The sequence below is a fragment of the Gracilinanus agilis genome, chromosome 3 (assembly GCF_016433145.1).
Source record: "Gracilinanus agilis isolate LMUSP501 chromosome 3, AgileGrace, whole genome shotgun sequence".
Taxonomy (NCBI): domain Eukaryota; kingdom Metazoa; phylum Chordata; class Mammalia; order Didelphimorphia; family Didelphidae; genus Gracilinanus; species Gracilinanus agilis.
Genome location: NC_058132.1, coordinates 343,147,957 through 343,174,334, shown reverse-complemented (window position 1 = coordinate 343,174,334; position 26,378 = coordinate 343,147,957). Strand labels below are relative to the sequence as shown.

Genomic DNA, 26,378 nt, shown 5'->3' with positions numbered 1-26,378 from the left:
GTATGTATGATGTTAGTGAATATTAGCCAGAAATCCATTTTCTATGATTTCTTGTCCAGAAGAGTATATGTTGTTTAGAATTATTGCCATTACCCCCTACACTAGCTATTCTCTCTTTCCTAACTTGTTTACTTGGTGAATCATTTAAGTCTATGCTATACTTTATTCTCTGCTCCCTTTCATGCCTTGCAGAACTTTGGGTTACTCCCAGTTTACCATTTTCAGTCCCATTCATGTACTGCTACACAGAACTGAAGAAAATCATGAAACTGCTGACTGGGTCCACTATAAATTTACATTACATGGTCTCAACATGGATGGCCCTCATTATAGCAAGATAATCCTTTTACATTTTCCTAATCTACTTGCCAACCCATTCACCATTGCAGATTTTCCATATCTTTTCATTCCTCCTTAAACTTCATGTTATCCTTAAACACAACATTCCATCTCCTGACTCCTTATCTAGTGTAACTCTTAACTAAAGCTATTAGAATAAAGATCTCTGAACTATTTTTTAAAAGGAAGGGACTTAGGAAGGGGGGAAAGGAGGGACAGCTAGGTAGCACAGTGGATAGAGCACTAGGCCCATAGTCAGTAGATCCTGGGTTCTAGTGTGGTCACATTCACTTTCTAGCTACATGACCCTGGGCAAGTTACCTAATCCCAATTGCCTAGCCTTTAGCCCTCTGTCTGAGATTGTATGACTTAAATTAAAAAACAAACAAAAAAACACCCCTGTGACTTGAATTTTCTTCCTCTTTACCTCTACCTCCTTGCTTTCCTGACTTCCTTCATGACTCAACTCAAATCCCATCTTCTGCAGAAAGTCTTCCCCAGTCTTGCCACTTCTTGTCCCACCATCATTACCTATGATTTATACTGTGTATCTCTTTTTTATACCTAATAATTTGAATGAAATCTATCTACCTCATTAAAACATGGATTCCTTAAGGCAGAGAACATGTTTTGCTTTTCATCATATCCCTATTGCTTAGGATAGTGACTGACACATGATAAGTGCTTTATAAATACTTGTCGATTAACCGATCTATTGAGAAAGTCTTGGGGACATCTAGGTGAATCAGTGGAAAGAGAGCCAGGCTTAGAGATGGGAGGTCCTGTGTTAAATTCTGTCCTCAGAGACTTCCTACCTGTGTGAACCCTGCACAGGTCACTTAACCCCCATTGCCCAGCCCTTACCGTTTTTCTGCCTTGGAACCAATACACAGTATTGATTCTAAGATGGAAGGTAAGGGTTTAGAAAGAAAAAAATGTAGTCTTCCATCTATTTGCCAACTGGCTGAACACACAAGGGGTGGCTGCAGTGGATCAATGGATTGGGAGTGAGCTATGTGACCCTGGCTGAGTCGCTTAACACCCATTGCCTAGCCCTTACTGCTCTTCTGCCTTGAAACTGATACTTATGGTAGTAATTCTAAAACAAAAGGTAAGGGTTTAAAAAAGTACACATACGAGGATTTTTTAAAAAGAGGAATACTCTTTCCCAGAATAATATTTTTAAATGCATAAAATAAAATAGATAGGATTACAAAGAAAACCAGTTGTATTGAAATAACCTTTATCAAAATATTTATGAAACAATGTCATAGACCCCCTTTAAGATTTCCTAATCTAAAGCTGTCCTACCAAATGACAGAATCTGAGCTTCTCAAAGAAACTTTAGAGAATGACAAGATATTGATAACATTTGTAGGTTTGGGAAATATTTTGTTTTTCACAAATGGGGCACTATTGTACTTTTGGGCCTGATCTATTAGCAGTAGTTAGGCTATTTATTTCCTACTTTTGAATTCCTCACCTGTTGCTTTTATATATGCAGACCATATTTTGAAGAAAATTCATTACCCAGATTAACATTTATTGTTTAAAAATTGTCTTTTTAATATTTTCCAAATTATTTGATTCTTCACATTCTAATCTAAGAATTTTGTCTTAGATCTAGCTCAGTTTGTTGAGACTTCATACTCCCTATTTAACATTTTGAAAATTCTTAACTTAATGCCAAATTAAACAAGCATTTCCATTTTCAAAGTAGAATAGAAAAAGGATCATACATGAAAGTGGAAATCTCCTATTATGCAGTGCTTGCTTTTCCTTTTAAATATAATAAATTCACTCTGTAACTTTCAAAGCTGCCCTGTTTCCCTTTGTTTCCTCCTGGCCTTCCTTTTGTTCTCTTATATACAGTTTAGAAAAATGCTTTAATGATTCTTTATTTTTTTCTCAACCCTATTACTAGCCCCTTTCTCCCCCAAAAATAGAAAAACAAAAAGAAAAAAGAAAAAAAACCCATTGAAACAAATGTGCGTAGTTAACCAAATTTCCAAATTGCCTGTGTGATAAAATGTATATCTCATTCTTAATCTTGACTCTCCAACCTGCATCGTTCTTAAAATTTAGTCTCACTTTGGATGAATAAGATGGTTCCATGAAAGTATGGAGATGACTGGAATTTGGTTTTTTCTTTTAAACTGACACTATGTTCTGTACTCATTTCAGAAAGACTACACTCTCAGGTTATTCTTCTAGATGCTCAGCGTGGATTTGAAATGGCTGGTGGAGAAGTAACAGTACAGGTAAATGACAAAACTCTCAAAATTTAAAAAAAAAACAGTAAAGGAAAAGATAATAGATTTACAACTGGAAGAGACCTTAGAGTTCATTTTGGTCCAACTCCTTCATTTTCCAGAGAAGGAAACTGAAGCTCAGGAAGGTTACATGTGACCCAAGGCCACCTGGGTAGGAAGGGTCAGAACTGGGATTTGAGCCCAAGTTCTATGATTCTCAGGGAAGTAGTCTTTATATCATATCATTGCATTTTCTTTCTAAGTTGACTTCAAACTTGAATATTTATTGGCGACAGAGATAGGTGTGTTTTATACTTAATTTACATTTGAACTAGATAGCTAGAATCCTTTATTTCTTCTGAAATAACCGTAGCCCTACATATCTCATTCTGTTATGTTTATTTTACTCTTTGCTGAGTACAGCACTGTATCTCTAGGTTTATTAGAAGGTAAGCTGTATATAATTACATATCATAGCTTTAAATCTGTAAGGGACCTTAAGGTCATCTAACACAACTCTCATGGAGTGGTTAAGAGACTTGCCCAAAAAGTCCATAAGGGGCAAAACTAGGATTTGAATCCAGGGCCTTAAATCTAAATTTATAGTTTTTTCCACTATACCATGTTGCCTTAATCGTTTCACTATATCCCATATAGTTAGTCTTTAGGGTAGGCTCAGACTCTCTGAGGACTGGCTAGGCAGCTTTAGTTATTATAGATGATTTTTTGACATTACAGTTATTTTTCCAGAAAACTCATGTGAGCATAGTGGCTTCATATCTTCTCTGTTCTGGAGAGGGAACTTGGATGTTGATGTTATTTTACCTAAATCTAGGAAGTCAGTTAGATTTAGAATGTCCTATACATTCATAACTCTTTGATTAGTATCTCTGACCTGCCCTTTTCCAGGGTTAATTTTGAAGTGATGATACCTCTAATGTCTTACTTAATGAGGAAACAAACACTTTAGACTCTCTGTTGCCTTTTTTTGTATGGAAGTAGAATTTAGATGGGGTTGTTAACTTATAAGTTGTGGAGGACAGAGTTCCAGGATTTCTTAAATCCTGAAGGTTTTGAGTTAACCTTAGTGGGGAGTTTTGACCAACAGGCTTCAAAAATTCATTCCAGAAATCAAAAATTAGCAGCTAAATTATTTCAGATTCTTTGTAAATATTTCAAATACTGATTTTCAAGAGTGTTATTTCCAGTTACAATGTGACTGACATTTCTTAACATTTTCACTCTTTTTCTTTTTGTTTTTTTTGACTGCAGCAGAGCACCACTGATGAAATCACCAAAAGCTGTACCAACAAATCTACTGAGGAAAGTAGACAAGAAGACAGTTTAGAGATCATTGTTTCACAGAAACATAAGTTGTCAGTTTTATTGTCAGAAATGAAAGAAGCCCAAGAAGAAATTGCATTCCTTAAAGGGCAGCTCCAGATCACAAAGCCCAATACTAACTTGATTTCAGAGGCAGCACAGGAGGAAATCAAGCAAGCAGAAGGTGAAGGAATGATAATGATTCATGAAGGCACAGAAGGCACAGAACAGAGCTTTCCTTCAGTGCAAAGTGAAGCATGCAGCACTGTTGTTATTGATGTGGAAAGGCCAGAAAACTCTTCACTTCAGAATCAGAGCAGTATGCCACCAGAGATACCTGTCGTTCACATTACCCATGTTGGAGTACAAGTGGAATCAGTAGAAGAAACTGGAAAAGATTCCCTTTCTATTGCTCAAGATCTTATTCTCTCTCTTCAAGAAGAATTGAAAAGATCAGAAGGACATATATTGGAACTTGAATCAAGTCTTCAGAAAGCAGAGGAATCCTATGAGAAAAGTTTAGGGGAGAAAGCTGAGGAAATCAGTAAGCTAGTCCAGCTAATAGAGGACTTTAAGAAAAATGAGGAAAAGAATAAGAGTGTACTCAGTGCTCTGTGTGATGAGAGAGATCACCTTTTGGTTCAAGTAAAAGAGCTTTCTATCATTACAGAACTAAAGGCACAAGTAAAGCAACTTGAAGAGAACCTTGTGGAGGCTGAAAAACAAAGAATATCTGATTATGAAAATAAAACCACCCATGAAAGCCTTTTAACTGAACAAATTCAAAGTCTCAGCACAGAATCAAAATCAAAGGATTTGAAAATTGAAACTTTGCAGAAGGAATTAGATGAAGTGCAAAGCCAGCTTTCTGACCAGGGCACTCTAGTCAGAAATTTGAAGAGTGACCTGCAAAAGAAAGAAAGCGAAATGCTTGATTTGGAAGAACGCATAAGGAATTCCTCAAACAAAATGGAAGAGCTTTCCCAGACACTCTCCCAGAAGGAACTCGAGACAGCAAGAATAGATCAACTCTTGTTAGAGAAAACCAGGGTGGTAGAGACCCTTCAACAAGCCATCGAAGAGAAGGATCAACAGGTGACTGAAATCAGTCTACGTATGTCGGAGAAAATGGTCCAACTCAATGAAGAGAAATTTTCTCTTGGGGTTGAAGTCAAAGCACTCAGAGAAAAGCTTAGTTCACTGCCCATTCCTGAAGAAGGCAAGAAGGAGAAGGAAGCAAAAGAGAAAGAGGAAGAATGTTCAATTCTAAAACATGATGAGGATGATAAAGTAGTTTCAGCTCCATTAGTAAAGAATGAAGAACTTCAGAGTGAATTGAATCTTCTGAAGAAAGAAAGTGACCAGATGAAGAGAAAGCTGCAAGCTGCTCTTATTAACCGGAAAGAGTTAATGAAGAAAGTCACTCAGTTAGAGAAAGAATTGGCACAAGTGAAAAACGAGTCGAAGGAAGAGACCTCACTCTGTGAGTTGGGTAGTATGGAAGCAACTCACCAAGGTAAAGATGGGAAAACAAACACAGTAGAACCTGCCACTTCTGAAAGTCAGGAAACTGAAATATCTTTAAATCAAAAGATATCTGAGAAAGAATTAGAACTACAAAATGTAAAGAGAGATTTAGAAGAAAAGGTAGCCGCTGAAGAGCAGCTACAGGCATTGATCAAAGAGATGAAACAGAGCTTGCAAGATAAATTAAGCCTCATAGATTTGCTTAAAGCTGAAATTACTGAAAATCAAATTGTCATCCAAAAACTAACCACTTCTAACAAGGACTCTGGAGATGGAGACTCAGCCACACCCATAAAAGAGACACTAGTGATTAGCACAGCTAGTGCAGAAAGTGGCGAACACTGGAAACTAGAACTAGAAGACAGAATTTTGAACCTTGAACAAGAAAAGGAACAACTCCAAAAGAAATTACAGGAAGTGCTAGCCTCCCGTAAGGTGACTTTAAAAAAAGCACAGGAGAAAGACAGACATCATAGAGAGCAGTTAAAGCAACAGAAAGATGATTATAACCTCTTACAAGAACGATTTGATGAACAGAGCAAAGAGAATGAGAATATACGAGACCAGTTACGAGAACTGGAAACACGAGTAAGAGAGTCTACAAACATTGGCTTAGCTGCAGATGGTAACACCCAGGAATTAGATATACCATCTCAGAATCTGATGGGACCTACATCCAAAGCCAAAGAACAGTGGCCTTCACAAATGTCTTCAGAATCTGGTTGGCACACAGATTGGGTGGAGCATTCAGGAGGCAAAAATGACCTTCTTGAAGAAGACAGTTCAGTAGGCCTGCTTAGGGCTCAGCTCAAAGAACTACAGATCCAGAAAGAAGAACTAGAATTCAAAGTCAGCTCTACCATAAATGATCTTTCTCTAAAATCAGAAGATGTAATTAACTTACAAGAACAGATAACAAAGCTACTTTTAGAGGCTGAAAATCTTAAAGTAGCTGCGCATGAGGCTGAAGCTCAGGCAACCAGGCTGAAACTAGAATTGGAAAGCAGTCAAATAGAAATCAAAAGATTAGAACATTTTAGGGAATTACAACCTGAACTAGATGAACTGAAAAGTCTCATGAACAAAAAGAATGAAGAAATTGATCTCCTTCATGTGCAAGTAACAGAAAAAGATGAAATCCTTGTTAGAGTGCAGACAGAGATTGTGGAACAAGAGGAATTGATTAAGGCCTTGCATGCACAGTTGGAAATGCAAGCCAAAGAACATGAAGAAAAAATAAAACAGTTGCAAGTGGAGCTTTCTGAAATTCAACGGAAACCAGAGGAGGTAGAAGAAGAAGCTAAATCTAAGCAGCAAATTCAGAGGAAACTCCAGGCTGCACTTATCTCTAGAAAAGAGACACTGAAAGAAAGTAAGTGTCTTAAAGAAGAATTGTCCTTGGCCAAAAATAATATTGAGACTCTCACTAAGGCTCTGGCAGATGCAGAGAGTCAAGTTTCTGCTCATGGTAAAGAAAGGGATGTATTATTAGACAGATTGACTGTTCTTCAGGAGGAGAAAGAAAGACTTATTGCAGAAGTAGATAGAACTTTATTGGAAAGCCAAAATCTCAATAGCTCTTGTGAAAGTCTGAAGCTAGCTCTTGAGGGTCTTACTGAAGATAAGGAAAAACTAGTAAAGGAAATTGAATCTTTGAAATGTACCCAGGTTGCTGAGAATACTGAGTGGCAAGAAAAGCACAAGGAACTGCAAAAAGAATATGAAATTCTTCTTCAGTCCTATGAAAATGTCAGTAATGAGGCAGAACGTATTCAACATGTTGTGGAAACTGTGAGACAAGAGAAACAAGAACTGTATGGTAAGTTAAAAAATACAGAAACAAAGAAGAAAGATACAGAAAAGCAGCTTCAGGAGGCAGAGCAGGAAATGGAAGAAATGAAAGAGAAGATGAGGAAATTTGCAAAATCCAAACAGCAGAAAATCCTTGAACTGGAAGAAGAGAATGACCGCCTTCGAGCAGAGGTACATCCAGCAGGTGATGAATCCAAAGAACCTACAGAAATGCTTCATTCCAGCCCCAAATTGGAGGAGGAACTAGAGCAAAGTAAACTTCAGTATGAATCTCTTTCCAAGGAGTTTGAAGCATTAATGACTGAGAAGAAATCTTTAAATGAAGAGATCCAGAATTTAAAGCAGCAATTGGAAGAAACAGAATCCAAACTGAGAGAGAGTGTAGAAATCTCTGATAAGTGCAAGTTCCAAATGGATAGTGTAAAAGTGGCACAGCAAGCTGTGTCTGTAGCTGTACCAGATGAGGCTGAAGAGCAAGTCTCTTTGAAGACAAGTCCTAGTTCAGAATATTCAGTACCCATCCCTTTGGAGAACAGTGTCATGGCAGATGTCAGTGCAAATGAGGGTATGAGTTCACATGATGAAATTAATACCTACATACAGCAAATTGATCAGCTTACAGAAAGAATTAAAGAACTAGAAGAAGAAAAGAAGATAAGAGAAGCAATAGGCCATTCTTTTGAAGATAAGAAAGATGCCATACTGAACCAACTAGAAGCAAAAGATATTGAGCTGAAAACTCTCCGTGAAGAAGTTACCCAGATAAACCTGTTAAATGAGAAAATCCAAGAGGAACTTGTCAAAGTCACCAAATTGAAGGAAACAGTAGAGTTAGAGAAGGATGATCTAGAAGAAAGACTTATGAATCAATTAGCTGAACTTAATGGAAGCATTGGAAATTATCAACAAGATGTCACAGATGCCCAAATGAAAAATGAGTTACTGGAATCTGAAATTCAGAACCTTCAAAAATGTATGTGTGAACTGGAAGAAGAAAAGCGGCAAGCAGTTAATGAAAAAAACAGAATTGAGTCAGAAATCCGGAAGGAATACTTAGAGAAGCTACAAAGTGCTCAGAAAGGAGGACATGGCAGTAAAACTCATACAAAAGAACTTCAGGAGTTGTTGAAAGAGAAGCAACAAGAGGTAAAGCAGTTGCAGAAGGACTGTATCAGGTATCAAGAGAAGATAAGTGGTCTAGAGAGGACTATAAAGGCTCTGGAATTTGTACAAAATGAATCACAGAAGGAACTGGAGATGGTCAAAGAAAACCTAGCTCAAGTAGATGAAGATCGTAAGAAAGTCCAAGCAGAACTGGACTACTGCAAAGTGTTGCTGGATGACACTCAGAGTGAAGCAGCAAGGGTTCTAGCAGACAGTCTCAAAGTGAAAAAGGAACTTCAGTCAAATAAAGAGCTTGTTAAAAGCCAAATGAAGCAAAAGGATGAAGATCTTGAAAGAAAACTGGAACAAGTCGAAGATAAGCACATGAAAGAGGTCAAGAACATGCAAGAGAAGTTGGATGCTTTGCAAAGAGAAAAGGTCCATTTGGAAGAGACTTTTGGAGAAGTTCAGGTTACCTTAAACAAAAAAGATCAAGAAGTCAGGCAGCTTCAGGAAAACCTAAACAGCACTTTAGCCCAGCTTGCAGCCTTCACCAAAAGCATGTCTTCTCTACAGGATGATCGGGATCGAGTGATAGATGAGGCTAAAAAATGGGAAAGAAAATTCAGTGATGCTATTCAAACAAAAGAAGAAGAAATCCGGGCTAAAGAAGAGAATTGTAGTGTTTTAAAAGACCATCTAAGGCAGATGTCCATCCACATGGAGGAGCTACAGATTAATATATCTAGGTAAGTTAGTTATCCATCCTGTAATCTTTATTTCCATATGGCTATAGGCAAAGAACTTTCTTCTTATTTATGTAATTTTTATTTCCTCTCCATGGCATTTTGTATTCTTGTACTGCCTTCCTTTTGAAATTTTGAACAGATCTACATATTTTCAACGCTTGCTATGTGGTCAGTTCTGCACTAAGCACTATGGAAACAGAGAGCAATACAAGATGCATTTTTTGCCTTCAAGCAGCTTACACTTTAAGGCTTGGGAGAATAAAATCAAGAGGCAAGCAAATGCTAAATTTGGCTAGAATCAATTGATAAGGATGATAATGAAGTTAGGATGATAATGAAACATGTTTGGAAAAGGTTGCCAGAACCAGTAATTATTCCTTGTACCTATAAGATAAATGTACTGACATTTTAGGTGTGCTACATTTTATGTGGAACATTCAGAAGAAAAATCTGATATCACTTTATAGATGAACATATCAAAGATAAATATTAAATAAGTAACAAACACATAGATAGGAACATAAATTTGGTCAGAGAGAATTTTTAAGTGAAACAGCTGTTTTGTCGTTGGAAAAAAGTACCCCATCTTTTGTTTTCCACTTTCCATTAACTAAATAGACAGAAAAAACATAGTATTAAACCAACTCCAGAGGAAGATGTTGCCCTAAAAGCTGACACTTAGCTAGTTAACTAAAATAAACAGGTTCTGAATTGTAAAATTACCACAGTAGGTACATTTTGTCATCTTCCTTCTGGCCATATATTTTTGGATAGAGAAGAATATATGAGCAGCAAAGGAATGGATCCTCTTTGCATAAATTTAGTCCTCTGGAGGACATTCAAGAGGATAATCCCTTGAGTTTTTCCTTCCAGTCTTCTATAGGGTCTCCTTCCTTCCCTGTCTTATCTGTGAACTTGGAATAATGGTACTCACCTACTCTAATTGAGGGGATCACAAGCCTTTACAGAACAGCTTCTTCCAAGCCTTCACTTGTTGTCATAGCATTCTGACAGAACAACAAAAATAGCAACAGTACAGATATGGCATTTGGGCAAGTCTTGCTTTGGATTAGAAGGATCTCTCCCATTAATAGCTTTATTTTGTTTATTTTCAGAAAGTTTTGTCCTCTCAGGCCTTGGCCCATTTTTTTCCCAGTATTGTACTAACTTTCCTTTATTATTTCTTAGAGGTTATTGTTTATCTTAAGGACAGTTAGTTAGCTTAGGTTTGAGGGCCAGGCCTAGAGACAGGAGTTCCTAAGTTCATATCTGGCCTCAGACACTTCCTAGCTGTGTGTGACCCTGGGCAAGTCACTTAACCCCCATTGTCTAGCCCTTACCACTCTTCTGCCTTGGAACCAATGCACAATATTGATTTTAAGGTGGAAGGAAAGAGTTTTTTTTTTTTTTAAATTGATGGGACAGAAGTAAGGATTTAAAAAAAGAAGAAAACCCCAATACTTCCTGCTTCCCCTCCCATCCCTGTAAAAAAGTCAACAGCAAATACTGATTGTAGGTTTAATTGGCACCTTTCATGTCATGTTATTGGAGCCTGTAATAGCCTTTATTGTTTTCTGGAAGCAATAGGTTTGGGATAAAGAGTTTAGTGCATACACCAAAGAATGATATTCATAGGGGGCAGCTGGGTAGCTCAGTGGATTGAGAGTCAGGCCTAGAGACGGGAGATCCTAGATTCAAATCTGGCCTCAGGCACTTCCCAGCTGTGTGACCCTGGGCAAGTCTCTTGACCCCCATTGCCTAGCCCTTACCACTCTTCTGCCTTGAAGCCAATACACAGTATTGACTCCAAGATGGAAAGTAAGGGTTTATTAAAAAAAAAATGATATTCATGGAATATTTCCATATTGTATCCCTTCCTTGCTATGTATTTATTTGGTTGATTTTGGCCACAGGTTGCTTAGTTGAAAAATAAAATCTCACATTTATTAGATGGTAGGTAGCAGAAATAGTCACCTCTATATAATGTCTTCATTCAGTATTAAGCATTTTTCCCTTTAGGGTCCTTGTCAGTAACAAACATCATTAGCTGTTGGGTGCCAGGGACTATGCTAAGTGCTAGAGTTAGGCAAAAGGTAAGGCAAAAACGCAGTCCCTGCCCTCAGGGAGCCCCCTAACAATTGAAGACAATATGCAGAGAACTATGTGCATAAAATATCTATATAGTGTAAATAGAAGGTAATCTCAGAGTGAAGAACTAGTAGAGATGGAGGGGACTGGGAAAGGCTGGTGGAAGGTGAGATTTCAGCTATTTTGAAGCAAGCCAGGAGGTAGAGGTGAGGGGAGAGAGAGGGAAAGACAGAGAGAGTGAGTGAGCAAATTCCAGGCAAGGAGAACAGCACAGTTTAAAAGTAAGGAATGGGGAATGGAGTGTTTGTATGAGGAACAGAAGACCAGTGTAGCTGCATTTGAGAATATGTAGAAAGAAGAGTAAAGTACAAAAAGACTGGTGAGATAGGAAATTGTCAAGTCATGAAGGAATCATTGGATCTTTAAATTATGATGCTTTGTTATTAGTAATTTTCTTTCTCTTTTCAGACTTGAGCATGACAAACAGACCTGGGAATCAAAAGCCCAAACAGAGGTCCAGTTTCAACAGAAAGTCTCTGAAAACCTACAGGGAGTAAATAAAGGACTCATGTCTCAGCTAGAAGAATCTAAACAAATGTACTCTAATTCTCAGAATGAGTTAGCTAAATTGGATGCAGAAGTTAAGTCTTTGAGAGACTTATTAACTGAAACAAATAATTCTTTTGCAAAATGTAAGGAAGCCAAGGAAAAATTTGAGGGAATCATAAAGCAACAAGAGACTGATATCCAGAATTCCAAGTTCAACTGTGAGCAGTTAGAGACTGATCTGCAAGCCTCTAGAGACCTGACTTCTAAACTGCATGAAGAAATTAGTACTAAAGATCAAAAGATTATCACACTCCTTTCTACTAAAGAGGAGGCAGTCTTGTTAGCTATCTCTGAATTACAACAACAACATGGCAAAGAAGTTAAAGAGTTGGAAAACCAACTGACCCAGAAAGAAGAGGAGAAAGCTGCCTTAGAAGATGAGAAAAAGAAGGCTGTAGACAAAACTAGTCAGCTCCTAGAAGCAATGAGAACTCTCAAAAAAGACAGCAAACAACAGAAGGCCCAGTTAGATTCCTTTACTAAATCCATGTCTTCTCTCCAAGATGACCGAGATCGAATTCTAGGCGACTACAGACAGCTAGAGGAGCGGCATCTCTCTGTGATTTTGGAGAAAGACCAGCTTATCCAAGAGGCTGCTGCTGAGAACAATAAGCTAAAGGAAGAAATCCGATGCTTTCGGAGCCAGATGGATGATATCAATTCTGAAAATGCCAAGTTTAGTGCAGAATTGTACCAGAGGATATCAATGAAGGATTATCAGCAAAAGAAGCTCCTTGATGCTCGACTTCAGCAGAATCAAGAGCTAGAATATGAAAAGTCCAAGTTAGAAGGAAAGCTAAAAGAGTCAGAAGCAGCAAGGGAAGATCTAAAAAGGTCTTGTGATGCCCTACAGGAGGAGAAGCAAACCTTGACTAAGGAAATTGAGAACTTGAAAATGTCTGTTTCACAACTAAAATGCCAGGTGACAACTTTGCAACAAGGGAGTTCTTTAGGAGAGTTTCAGGCACAATTAAAAGGTGGGGAAGAAGAGGTTCAGAGATTGGGCATCACCCTCTCCCTCTCTCAGAAGAAAGTCACAGAACTAGAAGAAGAATTAGTACATGTACAGAAAGAGGCTGCTAAGAAAGTAGGAGAAATTGAAGAAAAGCTAAAGAAAGAATTGAAGCATCTCCATCATGATGCGGGGATAATGCGCAATGAAACTGAAACAGCAGAAGAAAGGGTAGCTGAGCTGGCAAGTGATTTGGTAGAGATGGAACAAAGACTACTCAAGGTTACCGAAGAAAATAAAGACCTTAAAGCTCAGATTCAGGCTTTTGGGAAATCTATGAGTTCCTTGCAAGACAGTCGAGACCATGCTAATGAAGCGTTACAGGACCTAAAAAAGAAACACAGTGCCAACCTTGAGGAACAGCAGTATCTTATAGGTGCTTTGAAGAAAGAGGTGGCTCAACTGAGAGAGGAGCAGATGCTGTTGAGTAGAGAGAGAGATGATCTTGTTTCTAAAGTTGCTTCTCTGGAGAGCCACACTGAAGATGATAGCTCACTATCTCACCTTGAGAAGCTTAACCAACAGCTCAAATCTAAAGATGAGGAATTATTTCACTTGTCCTCACAGTTGGAGGGTTCCTCCAACCAAATACAGTCCTTTTCTAAGGCCATGGCCAGTTTACAGGTTGAAAGAGATCATCTCTTGAGTGAACTGGACAAATTCCGAAAGTCAGAAGAAGGAAAACAGTGGTCATCATCCCAACACTTTACCAGCCCTTCTGAAGTACAGAGCTTAAAGAAAGCAATGTCTTCACTACAAAATGACAGAGATAGACTGGTGAGTCCATGCTTCTCTCCCCTTTTCAGGGTTACTAGGATTTGTTGAAACATTCATAATAGTATTAATCTTTCTGGAACTTGGGTAAAGTAGGGCTCTCATTTAAAAAGTATTCATAAAAGGGCTCACCCCAGCAATATCAATAATAGTTTTCTGAAACCTTAAAATTAATACAGTCTTCAAAGTCCTTTTTGCTAGACCAAATCACCACTTTGATACTGATATGATGAGATAAAACTACTCCATTTGGGGGGGGGTGCTCCATAATTTTTTCCTAATAAGTATTCATTTATTTTTCTTTTATATTTTTTCAATTACATAAAGAAACAACTTTTTAATATTATTTTTCTAACATTCTGTGATTCAGATCATCTCTTCCCTGAAGCAATAAATGGTGTTATAAGTTATATCAGTGCTTTTATGAAATACATATTTGCATATTCCCTATGCTGTGACAGATGACACATATCACACATAAAAAAACTCAGGAAGGAAATAAAATATGAAAGAGAGCATGCTTTGATCTGTAATCAGATTTCAACAGTTATGTCTTTGACTTTGGATAGCATTTTTTATCATGAATCCCTTGGGGTTACCTTGAGACTTAGTTTGGCTTGTAATAGTTTAGTCCTTCCCTGGTTCTACTCACTTTACTTTTCATAAGTTCATATAAGCCTTTCTAGGTTTTTCTGAATTCATCCTGTTTGTCATTTCTTATGGCACAATTGTATTCTATTACAACCATATGTACTACAATTTGTTCAGCCATTCCCCAATTGGTGGACATCCCCTCAGTTTCCAGTTTTTTGCCAGTAGAAAGAGAGCTGCTAAAAATATTTTTGTTCAAGTAAGTTCTTTTTCTACATCTCTGATCTCTTTGGGATACAAACCCAGTAGTGGTATTGTTGGGTCAAAGAGTATATATAGATCTATTGCCCTTTGGGCATGGTTCCGGATTACTCTACAAAATGGTTCTATCAGTTCACAGTTCCAACAGTATATTAGTATCCTAGTTTTCCCACATCCCTTCCAACAATTATCATTTTCATTGATAGGTGTGAGGTGGTATCTCAGAGTTGTTTTAATTTGCATCTTTAATCAATAGTAATTTTGAGATGCTCCATAATTTTTTTAAAAGTTGTCTAAAATAGGGTGTTGGGGATGAGTGGGTAGATCAATTAGGCATTCTTTCTGGCAGTCTAAATGATAGGTGACAAAAGCTTGATGTAGAGGTTGGTATAAGTTGAAAAGACGGTAAAAGATGAGAAGGATCAGTTAGGGAGGTCAGATTAAAAAGGAATTAGTCGTTGATAAGGCTTTCTTATCTGATATTTCTTTCTGACATTGAACCATTTTAGAGTAAGGACTCTAGTCACAAGAAGTTTAACCCAAATGTAAGAATGTACATTTTTCTTTATTAAATTTCATCTTGTTAGACTTTGCCCAATGAAATGTACTCTTTTGAGGTCATTTTGAATCCTTACTCTGCTATCTAAAGTTTTGGCAATTCTTACCAGATTAATGTGATCTCTGCATTTGAAAAATTGTCATAAAAGGCTTTTGAAGAGGGGCAAGGGGCAGCACAGGTATTGGGAGAGAAAGAGAGAAGGAATAGTGACACCAAAAGAAAGAAGGAATGACAAGAACATCAAAAGAAGTATTTTTAAATCCACAAAGGAGATTGCAGAATGAGGTTCAGAGGGAAGTAGAGACAAGTAGGACAGCTTTGGAATTAATATCTTGAATCTGTTAGTTTAAAAAAAAATAAATTGTACATAATAGAGGATTCATAGTCTCATGTTCAATCCTTTTTTTCAGTTCTTTATGTTCACATGTGTTAGTGTTTGTAAGGAACAGTATAATGATAATAATAAACCATTTAGTTAAAAATATCAGTAAACTGGATAGGCTAGAACTGCAGAGGAATTTTATACAGCCATGTGCCTTAGAGAGATTTAAATTCTGTTGTATCATCAAGCATTCTTCGTTCCACTGGGAGTAAAGTATCAATTTAATACCTTTGTTGCTATGGAATTTTGACTTAGTCTTGGAAAACTCTTAATAAAGCAGCAAGTAAAGGAAATAGGACCTAAGAAAGAAGTTGGCACATTTGATGTTACAGATATTTCTTGGCATATCTGTTGCCTGCATATATCTTAAAGATGTCAAGAAATTCTTCACAGCCTCTGGACTTGGCAGTCCAGGGATTTGAATGGCTGTTCAAGTAAAATTGTTGTCAGAATTATAAGTAACTTGTGGAATTGCAAGATTTAACATACTGGAGAGAGAGTACAAAACTCAGAACACTTTTTTTTTTCTTTCAGTAACTTTTTTCATTTGGTTAGCTTTAAGTTAGAGTTGTGTTATTAATAACTATGAGCTTTTGGTGGATAGGGATTATATCTTATTCTTATATTCTCCTCAATATTTGGTGTGGTGCTTCAATAAATGTTGATTTAAAAAAAAACAACCAAGAAAACCCAAACCTCTCTAAGTAAAACTCTTAAGTAATTTTAAAAAATAATTGAACAGCTCAGGGACCAAGGATAGATGCCTAGGTAGAGTCCCTACTAGAGACCTTCTAAGTTGATATTGACCCATCAATAAGTAATTTTGGGGTGTAACTATTCATTTAGCATTTTTTTCTTTAAACCTCTAACTTCTGCCTTAGAGTCAATACTAAGTATTGGTTCCTAGGCAGAAGAGTAGTCAGGATTAGGCAGTTAGGGTCAAGTGACTTACCCAGGGTCATACAGCTAGGAAGTGTCTGAGTTCAGATTTGAACCCAAGACCTCCCATCACCAGGCCTGGCTCTCTTTCCTACTCAGCTACCTACAGCTTGCACATTTCTCTATCTTTTTCATAAGAATAGAATGAGAGACTTCATGAAATTCTTATTTTCTCCGGACTCTTTCTATAAGGTAAATAGCTCTCCGTTGCTTCTTTATGCCCTTTTCCTTTTCTCCTTGAAGCATCTTTTTCTTTTTCAAAGAATACTTTATTTTCCTTTGTATCCTACAGAGTAAACACGTTTGTTCAGCTTTTTTCATTTTCTCTCCTAGCATAGAGATTGACTTATATTTGATACCAATATAGATGTCCTTTGGTATTGGCAAGAGTATCATTATCTTTAGCATACTTTCTGTAAGTCACTCAAAATTCTTCTTGCCCTCTATATTGCTTGAAGAAAGATGCATCTTCCTTTTTGCTAAGTCTCTTAACTAACTCCTGTGGCTAACAGCTGCAGCAAATCCTTGGTTGCTTACTTCTCAGTTGCTAGGAGAACCCCTGAGCAATGCATAATTAATTTAGGGATGTTTGTTGCCATTTCTGAAGATGGGACGCAAACTCTGCTTAAATACAGATATCTTTAGTTGTCAGCATATTCCTACCATTCAGAAATGCAGACAAAAGCAAACAAAAACCAATTTATAATGAGAAATCCAATTATATATTTAGATTGGACTTCTGCCTTTTCATTTTTCTTTTTGCCTTTGACCTCCAGCTACCTTCTTGTGCTTCCCTAGGTTCTAAGTTTGGTCCCCATTTGGAAGAAAAGACTAATCGTATTTATTAGAGAGCAAATACAAGATAGAAACTATATTTCCCTGTCTGCTAAACTAGATAATTCAGTTTTAACAAATCATATCTATCGTTGGCAGAGATTTTCTCTTTGCTGATGCTGCACAAAAGAAAATAGTATTATTTATAAAAGAGCTGTGACACAGAGTGCTAATTTTTTTCCCCTACAAGTGGTCGAATTTAGTCAGAATTCATTTTAGGATAAATAAAACTAAAAGAGTAGGAATAACTTCATGTCTGCTTCAGTTACTATTAATGCTGAATAGTAGGTCAATTCAAAGGGATGGCTCTGTTTCTAAATGTGTCAACCCCAATTTGGTGTGGGGATGAGTTTTTAAACTTTAAAAAGGTTAACTTAAATGCCTTCATATAATCTATAGGAAATGCTTTCTGGGCATGTCACTCAGCCATATTTTTTAGTGTTTCTGTCTCTGTTCTTTTTAACTTCTTAAGAAGAAGAGAGTGAAAAGGCTTTTTTTCTGAAATTAAGCTACTTTCAAGTGAGAGCCAAGATCCCAAACCAAAGAGTTTTAAAAGCCCTTCTAGGTCATCGTGACACAAAGATGAAAGACATGATTAAACTGGCATAATAGGTCCATATCTGTGATTGGATAACCTTACCTATGATGGTATTTTCTTTAATCTCATGACACTACTTATTGTAGATGTATCTATGCTCAATAACTTTGTAAGTCTAGACCAAGTCCAAATTGAGTTTGGTTTTAGAAATTTTGAATCTGAATTAAAATGCAACACATGCCCAAAGCTTGAAAGTTCTACTTGCCAGATTAATCCTGGCAAAAAAGAGTATTTCCCTGTTTTGTATTTTCTTTTTCATCAGCAGCATCTCTTATATACTTTAACATCTACTCTATAACCACAATTTATTTCAGCCCAAGTCTCACCTTTGTGTGTATATGTAGAATTTTGGGAAATGTTTTAGGATATCTATATATCATTTTCCTCTAAATAGGTTTCAGCCCATTTTTGTCTTGTACCAGTTTTTAGCCAAAATTTTAATATATAAGGCTTCTTCAGTAATAAGGCCATAGTGATTTCCTTTTCTAATGACCTAGTCCCTATTTTCCACTTATATTGTTCCACTTTTATATGTGTGTAGCATGCCTTCTTAGTCTGAAGTTTCTTGAGAATAAGAACCTTTTCTTATACTTTTTTTACTCCCACCAAGTTCCTAAGACTATTCTACAAATACCAGATGCTTCACCTTTGTTTACTCCACAAAAGTCCTTCATTTCTTCATGGTGGTGTGTAGATTTTGGTTCTCAATGACAATATCAGTGGAGCCAAGTTCAAGCCATTCTACCAAGTTGTAAAAGCTTCAGATATAATACCTGCAATACCCTGTGTATACCACTCGATGAACAGCCTAATAACTAAGAGTGGAGAAGCTGTGGGTTGACCACAACATGATGAATTCTTTGACCCTGGTGATCCCTAAAAAGTGTATCTCTGAGCTTCTTCAGTGACAGTGACATCAAAAAGAATGCTAAGAATCATATGATGATTAAACCATCCATAAACCATAGCATAACTCTTGGTATTCTAAACTTAAGATCCTTATCCAACCACTAAAAAGTTGCCATGCTACTGGAATAGCTACACAGTATGAATACCAACATTCTAACAAGATGAAACCAAAGAGCATAAATAAATTTAAACAAAATCAGAGGATGACTTAGAGGTTTGTTTGGAGAAGCAAATAAAGTTGATTGAGTTAGTTTCATCATTCACACTAAGATAAATAGAAACAACATTTCATGGGGCACTTTGTCATCTTTTCTTAAAGTACTTATGATGAACATGGGCAAAAAGACCACCATTAAAAATAATTATAGTTAGGTTTAAGAGCCATTGTAAAGAATAAAGAATAGAAAAATCCTTTAAGGACAAAATTCTCCAAACCAAATCAACTTATACCTTACTATTTAGTGACTTTGATTTGAAGGTGAGAGAATGATTAAAAACATTTTGGAAAATGTGATTTAGAATTGAGAAATTAAAATAACCAAAGTTACTTAGACTAATATATATATATACATATACATACATGTATATGTGTGTACATATATATACATATATTACATATAGGCATTTTATGCATGTATATCAGAAATACTATTTTAAAAGAGGGAATTGGAAGGCATTGGTCATGAAAAATGAAACTGCTTAAATCTTATCAAGAAATGATCAGTTACTAATAATGTAGGAGTCATTTCAGAATCATGTCTATGAGCAGTCAGACCACCTGGTTGCTAGAGCTAAGATAAAAATCAACACTAAAGTGGAGGAGAGGATAAAGATAAGGAAAAATTGTGTTCAGTTGCCTAAGCTCCAGCCTCTTCCATTTAGATTAGCTGTTGATGCCACAAAATGGGAAAATGATTAAAGAAATAATAATTTAAGCTTATATTGATGTAGTGTGCTATAAAGTAATAAAGGCATTTTTTTTAAACCCTTACCTTCCGTCTTGGAGTCAATACTGTGTATTGGCTCCAAGGCAGAAGAGTGGTAAGGGCTAGGCAATGGGGGTCAAGAGACTTGCCCAGGGTCACACAGCTAGGAAGTGTCTGAGGCCAGATTTGAACCTAGGACCTCCCGTCTCTAGGCCTGGCTCTCAATCCACTGAGCTACCCAGCTGCCCCCAAAGGCATTATTTCCTTTGATACAAATAACAACCAAGAAGTGCCCATATAAGTTCCATTTTACAGCTGAAAAAATTGAGGCTCATGAAAGTTGTTTGTATGTGGTCACATAGGTTCCAAGGCCAGCCTATCTTTTATGCCATACTGTCTCTCTAAGGCAAGGGAAATATTAGAACACACATACTCATGAAAAGACAGTGATTGTCATTATTCCTATAAACAAATAGCACTTAATTAATAAAAAGGATTGTCCACAATGAGTTGGCCAAGAAGGCCCAGCAGTTATCCTAACTAACAAGAATACACCTGCTTGCTAAGCAGATAGGCATGGAAGCTAAGGCCTATATTTATCTTTACTCTGGGTTTTTTTCCCCCTTAGGATCAGAGAATCATTGGAATGGGAACAGCTATGGCAAAATCTTTGTTTAATCCTGGGTACTTTATATGCCTCCAAGTCATTTGCAATGCTTTGCTGAGGCTCTTAGAGTCAATTCGCCACTTTGGTGACTGGATTTTCTTGAAATATTTTTTCTTGAGTAGTCTAGGTGGGAAAGTAACAAAAGGACCTTGCTATTTCTTTCAATCCCACAATAAGCCCCCTTTATGGTTCCTAAAACTAAGTCAAAACTATAGCTCTAGGGCCCTTTCAAAATTTGGGGACAGGATTATTTGTAAGGAGCAGTTCCAGACAGAGATAGATGATGAAGGATGAGATGTAATACATGGGAAACTGGCTCACGCGATTCATCAGTTGTGACCTCAAACTACATGTGATACCTAATAGCCCGACTTTCTTTATTTCATTGTGGCTTATGAAATAATGAAATTTGTTAGATGACCTCCTTTTGATTACCCTTTTTTAACTTACCTAGAAGCATAAGCTTGGGCTATTAATTGTTACTGGTTTGCATTAAGAATGGTAGATCATTGCTTTATTACATTTCCTTTGATTAAAGCTGAAGGAGTTAAAGAATCTACAACAGCAATACCTCCAGGTCAATCAGGAGATCTCTGAGCTACGTCCACTGAAGACTCAGCTTCAGGAGTATCAGGAACAGACAAATAATTATCAGTCTCTCCAGGAACAACTCAAGCAGGAAAATCTCGCTTGTCAACAGGAGCTACAACACCTCAAGTAAGAGAACTCTTTAGAAAAAGAGTTATTTTTTTATGCTCCTCCACATACATTGCAAATCTTTCTTTGTAATAAATCCATTAGTAATTGTTTAGTATTGTGTGGATGGCAGAAAAAAGGGGTGTGTCCTTACTAGTCTCTTGTGGTTTCTAAATTTCATTTCTAACAAAGGCTATCAGAGCAAAAAGAAATCCAGAAACAAAATAATCCCATCTTCTTTTGAGAATTGTTTGTTCTTGTTGGCACACTTTTTTTTGTTAAGTACTCATACATTTAGCTTGAAATGATGAATGTGTCATTGAAATGATGTTTTTTGGTAGATATTGGGCAAACTTTATAAGGTGAAGGTTTTTTGATGTGAATTTTTACCAAGAGATATTTTATTACAGAAATGTGCCTATTTGTACAAAAAATAATGTACTAACATCTTGAATTTCCTTAGATAATGGAAAACACATCTTTGGCTGAAAAATGATTAAAGCTAAAATTCAGATCACTGTAAAGAATCGCACCTAAAATGGCAGTGGGAATTCCCATCCACCTGGCCTGTTATTTCAGGGGCTGAACTTTAGTGACTCCAAGATGGCAGCTAGTGTTCATTTTCTCCCCTTCTCTTCCTCTCTGAGTGATTACATACACTCCTGAACTTGCTACATTTCCATTTGCCCAATGGATATCTCTGTCTGGATATTGCACCAAACTCGGCTTGTCCAAACCGAGCTTATCCTCTTCTTTAAATCTTCTCCATCATCTTTTCTTTTATTGATGACACTATTACTGCCCTGCTACTCATGTGGGCTGTGGAGTTTGTTTTATTCTCTTTGAGGCTTCTCTGTCCCTCACCTCTCCACTTACAGTGTTACCAATTTAGCCTCCACACCATCTCTCACATCCATCCCCTTCTCTTCACTGACATAGCCACCACCTTAACTCAAGTTCACTTCTTTTTTTGTATGATTGTAATAACTTTCTAACTAATCCCCTTACTTCCAGTCTATATTTTCCAGTTCCTCTTTGCCTCATCTGCCAAAATAATCTTCCTACAGCACAGGTCTAACCATGTCACACCCCACTGAAAAACTCTGTGTCTACCAAAATCTATAAAGGTAGCTCCTCAATCTTTTTAAAAAAAAAAAAATAATAAAGGCCACTTTTTAACACTATTAAAAAATGTTCCAGACTTTTCATATAATAGGAATTGTATATATTGATTAAGAATCTAATAACAAAAAGATATGCCTTATTCCGATGACTGGGAACTTCTAGCCTATTGGGTGGAATATAAACTTAGTCTGGCAGTTGAATTCATCTACAACCTTTCTCTAACCTGTCTGTCTAGCCTTATTTCTTATTTTCTCCCTTAACACATAGTCTTGCAATACTGGACAACTAGTTGTTTTCCACACTCAAGATTCGATTTCTTGTCTCCCTATGAATTCATATAGCCCTTCCTATGTTCTTGGAATGTATTCTTTTGATATTTTTTTCCTTCAAGGTCTAATCAGGTGTTGCCATCTTTTTTTTTAATTAAATAAAGTCTTCCTTTATCCCTACCTCTGCCTGCCAATAGAAATGCAGAACTAGAGTTCAGAAGATAGTTTGGAACTATCCATAGGTTTGAGAATTATCTAAATAGATGTGGTAATTGAACCTGTAGGAAAAGATGAGGTCACCAAGAGAGCATAGAGGGAAAACAAGGCCAAGGGTGCAACCTTATCAAGTTTACCTTAAAAATATTGGTTCTCTCCTTCTCCCCTGTAAACACCCTTCCTTATATTAGACTTATTTGTGTACATATCATATCCCATATAGTACTTGAGATTCCTTAAAGACAGGGACTGTGACATTTTTCATCATTCTATCCCTGGTGCCTTGAGTGCAGAGGGTTCTTAACTTGTTATTTGTTTACTTAAATCGAATAGTAAGAGGTCCTAATGCCCATTAAGGGCAAATCCTGAAATCAAGTACAAGCAGCTGGCAAAAGATTGATGGTTAAAAGGCAGTTAAAAACTAATAACTTTATTTTTCTTAGTGTTTCCATTTGATTTTAATAAGTTGCTTCCAAAAAGCATTGCATTTGGTTTGTATTTTAAAGTTACTCTACTTAATTTTTTTCAAAGAGGAATATGTTTATTTTAAAGTCACACAAAAACAAATAGAATTAGTATCAAAGCTCATGAAAAATATTGACACACGCATCAGCAACATTTTCCTCATAGATCTTTCTAGCCTCAGACACTTTTATTACACCTCCACTAAGTAGCACTTTCAGAAGGCTTATGGTAAGCTTCTGTAAATCTCTTCATTTCCCAACAGGTGGCACCAGTTATCAGTCCTCTAAGGTTCTGTCCTTTTCCTAAGTGCTGTCACATGCCTCTAAACTCATCTTTTTAGAATTCTTTAGTTTTCTTAAAATTTCAGGTTAAGCATCACTTTTTTATCTCACATTCTATTTTATTTATTTATTTATTTTTAATTAAGCATAGCTCTACTTGATTCATTGACAAAAATGTTCAAAAGCAAAGGATCAGGGGCAGCTAGGTATCTCAGTAGATTGAGAGCCAGACCTGGAGACAAGAGATCCTTGGGTTCAAATCTGGCCTATAGATTGCACTGAAAGAAAAGGAAAGGGAGAGATAGAACAGGATAAATCATCTCACTTAAAGAGGTGTGAAAAACCATTACAGTGGAGAAGAGGATGAGGGTGGTGATGGGCAATGCTTAAACTTTACCCTCATCATAACTGGGTCAGAGCAGGAATAACAACCATACTCATTGGGAAATAGAATCTTATCAAGGGGAATAAGACAAGGGAAGGGGGTGCTGGCAATAGAATGGAGGGGAAAGTGAGGAGAGTGATCAAAAGCAAAACACTGCTGAGGAGGGACAGAATGAAAGGGGGAAAAAAAGCAGGATCAAAAGAGAAAAATAAGATAGAAGGGAATACACATTTGGTAATCATGACTGTGAATGGGATGAACTCACTCATAAAACATAAGTGGAATGCAGAGTGGATTAAAAACCAGAATCCTGCAATGTGTTCTTTACAAGAAACACATTTGAGGCAGGGTGACACACATAGAATAAAGGTACAAGACTGAAGTAGAATTTATTGTGCATCATCTAAAGTAAAAAAAGCAGGAGTAGCAATCATGATCTCAGATAAAGCTAAAGCAAAAATAGATCTGATTAAAAGAGATAAGGGAGGAAATTATATCTTGCTAAAAGGTACTATAAGCAGTGAAGTAATATCAACGCTAAACTTATATGCACCAAATAGTATAGCCTCTAAATTTTTAAAGGAGTAATTAAATGAACTTCAAGAGGAAATAGACAGTAAAACCATACACACGTTAATTCTCCCCATTCAGATCTATTTATTATTATTATTTTCATTTTTTTTTAATTTTTATTTTGAATATTTTCCCATAGTTACATGATTCATGTTCTTTCCCCTCTCCCCACACTCCCCCATAGCTTATGCACAATTCCACTGGGTTTTACATGTATCATTGATTCCATATTATTGATAGTTGGACTAGAGTTATCGTTTAGTGTCTACATCCCCAATAATATCCCCATCAGCCCACGTGTTCAAGCAGTTGTTTTTCTTCTCTGTTTCTCCTCCCACAGTTCTTCCTCTGAATGTGGCTAGTTTTCTTTCTCATAAGTCCCTCAGCCTTGCTCTGGATTCTTGCATTTTGCTGCTAGTAGAGAAGTCCATTACATTCAGTTTTACCACAGTGTATCTGTCTCTGTGTACAATGTTTTCCTGGTTCTGCTCCTGTCACTGCATCAATTCCTGGAGGTCATTCCAGTTCACATGGAATTCCTCCAGTTCTTTACTCCTTTGAGCACAATAGTATTTCATCACCAGCAGATACCACAATTTGTTCAGCCATTCCACAATCAAAGGACATTCTCTCATTTTCCAATTTTTTGCCACCACAAAGAGTGTGGCTATAAATATTTTTGTACGAGTCTTTTCCCTTATTATCTCTTTGGGGTATAAACCAAGCAGTGCTATGGCTGGATTAAAAGGCAGATAGTCTTTTAAAGCCCTTTGAGCATAGTTCCAAATTGCCATCCAGAATGGTTGGATCAGTTCACAACTCCACCAGCAATGCCCCCCATTCAGATCTAGATAAAACAAAACAAAACAAAACCAAATCTGCCCTACACTTCCCATAGGTTATGTATCCCTGGGCAAGTTACTTGCTTAGCTCTTCTGCCTTGGAACCAATACACCATATTGTTTCTAGGAAAGAAGGTAAGAGTTTTTTTAAAAAGTGCAGGATCAAGCACAGAACTTGGAGTACCCAACTAAAGACATCTGTGATTAGGGAATTGCTTAAGGCAGTAATGGGCAAACTAAGGCCTGGATCTGGCCAGCGGGGAATAGTTTGACCATAATTGATCTAGACCATGAAAGTTACTATATTTTAGTAAAGTATTTAGTGATAATATAACACGGATCATTTTTGTATGAAAAACTTGAAAATCCTTCCTAATAGCTTATCTCTGTCAAACATAGGCATTATAGCTAAAGACCTTCCAGCTGACAGGATGGAGTGGCTAAGATGGGGCTGAAGAACTAGAAACAGAAACAGGATTTAAGATTTCATTTATTATTTCTGCTTTCCTACATTTGTTTGCAATGTTTTTATATCCCAGTACATGGCTAATCTTTGTATATTTGCCATGTGCTGCTGAAAAGAAGGTATATTCCTTTTTATCCCTATTCATTTTTCTCCTGATATCTGTTAGCTCTAATTTTTCTAACATTTCATTCACTTCTCTCACTTCTCTTATTTATTGGCTCAGTGTATCTAGTTCTGATAGGGGAAGGTTGAAGTCCCCCACTGGTATAGTTTTACTATCTATTTCCTCCTTAAACTCCTTTAGTTTCTCCTTTGGAAATCTTAATGCTGTACCATTTGGTGCATATATGTTGAGTACTGATATTTCCTCATTATTTATACTGTCTTTCATCAAGATATAATTACCTTCCTTATCTCTTTTTATCAAATGTATTTTTGCTTTAGCTTTGTCTGAGATCATAATTGCTACTCTTGCCTTCTTTGTCTCAGTTGCAGCCCAGTAAATTCTGCTCTACTTTCTTACCTTGTATAAGTCTACCTGCCTCTAATGTATTTCTTGTAAACAACATATGGTAGGATTAAGGTTTTTAATCCATTCTGCTATCAGCTTCCTTTTTATTGGTGAGTTCATCCCATTCACATTCACAGTTAATGATTACTGTCTATGTATTCCCCTCCATTTTGTCTTCCTCCTTTAATTCTACCTTTTCTCTTATCCCTCTTACCCCCCTCCCCTCCAACTTTTTGCTTTTAGTCTGTCCTCCCCCCTTTTCCCTCTCTGTTACTCCCCTTCCTACCCCCTCCC

General features: G+C 36.9%; 1 protein-coding gene across 2 annotated transcripts in view; it reads left to right on the top strand.

Annotated features, from left to right (window-relative positions):
- Nucleotides 1-26,378, top strand: part of GOLGB1 (golgin B1) — a 55,387-nt gene that overhangs the window by 17,820 nt on the left and 11,189 nt on the right. For both annotated transcript variants that reach the window (XM_044670064.1, XM_044670066.1), the window contains 4 exons: nucleotides 2,524-2,600; nucleotides 3,864-9,106; nucleotides 11,663-13,592; nucleotides 20,794-20,972. In XM_044670064.1, the coding sequence (XP_044525999.1) occupies nucleotides 2,524-2,600; nucleotides 3,864-9,106; nucleotides 11,663-13,592; nucleotides 20,794-20,972 (7,429 nt within the window). The remainder of the gene's footprint in view (nucleotides 1-2,523; nucleotides 2,601-3,863; nucleotides 9,107-11,662; nucleotides 13,593-20,793; nucleotides 20,973-26,378) is intronic.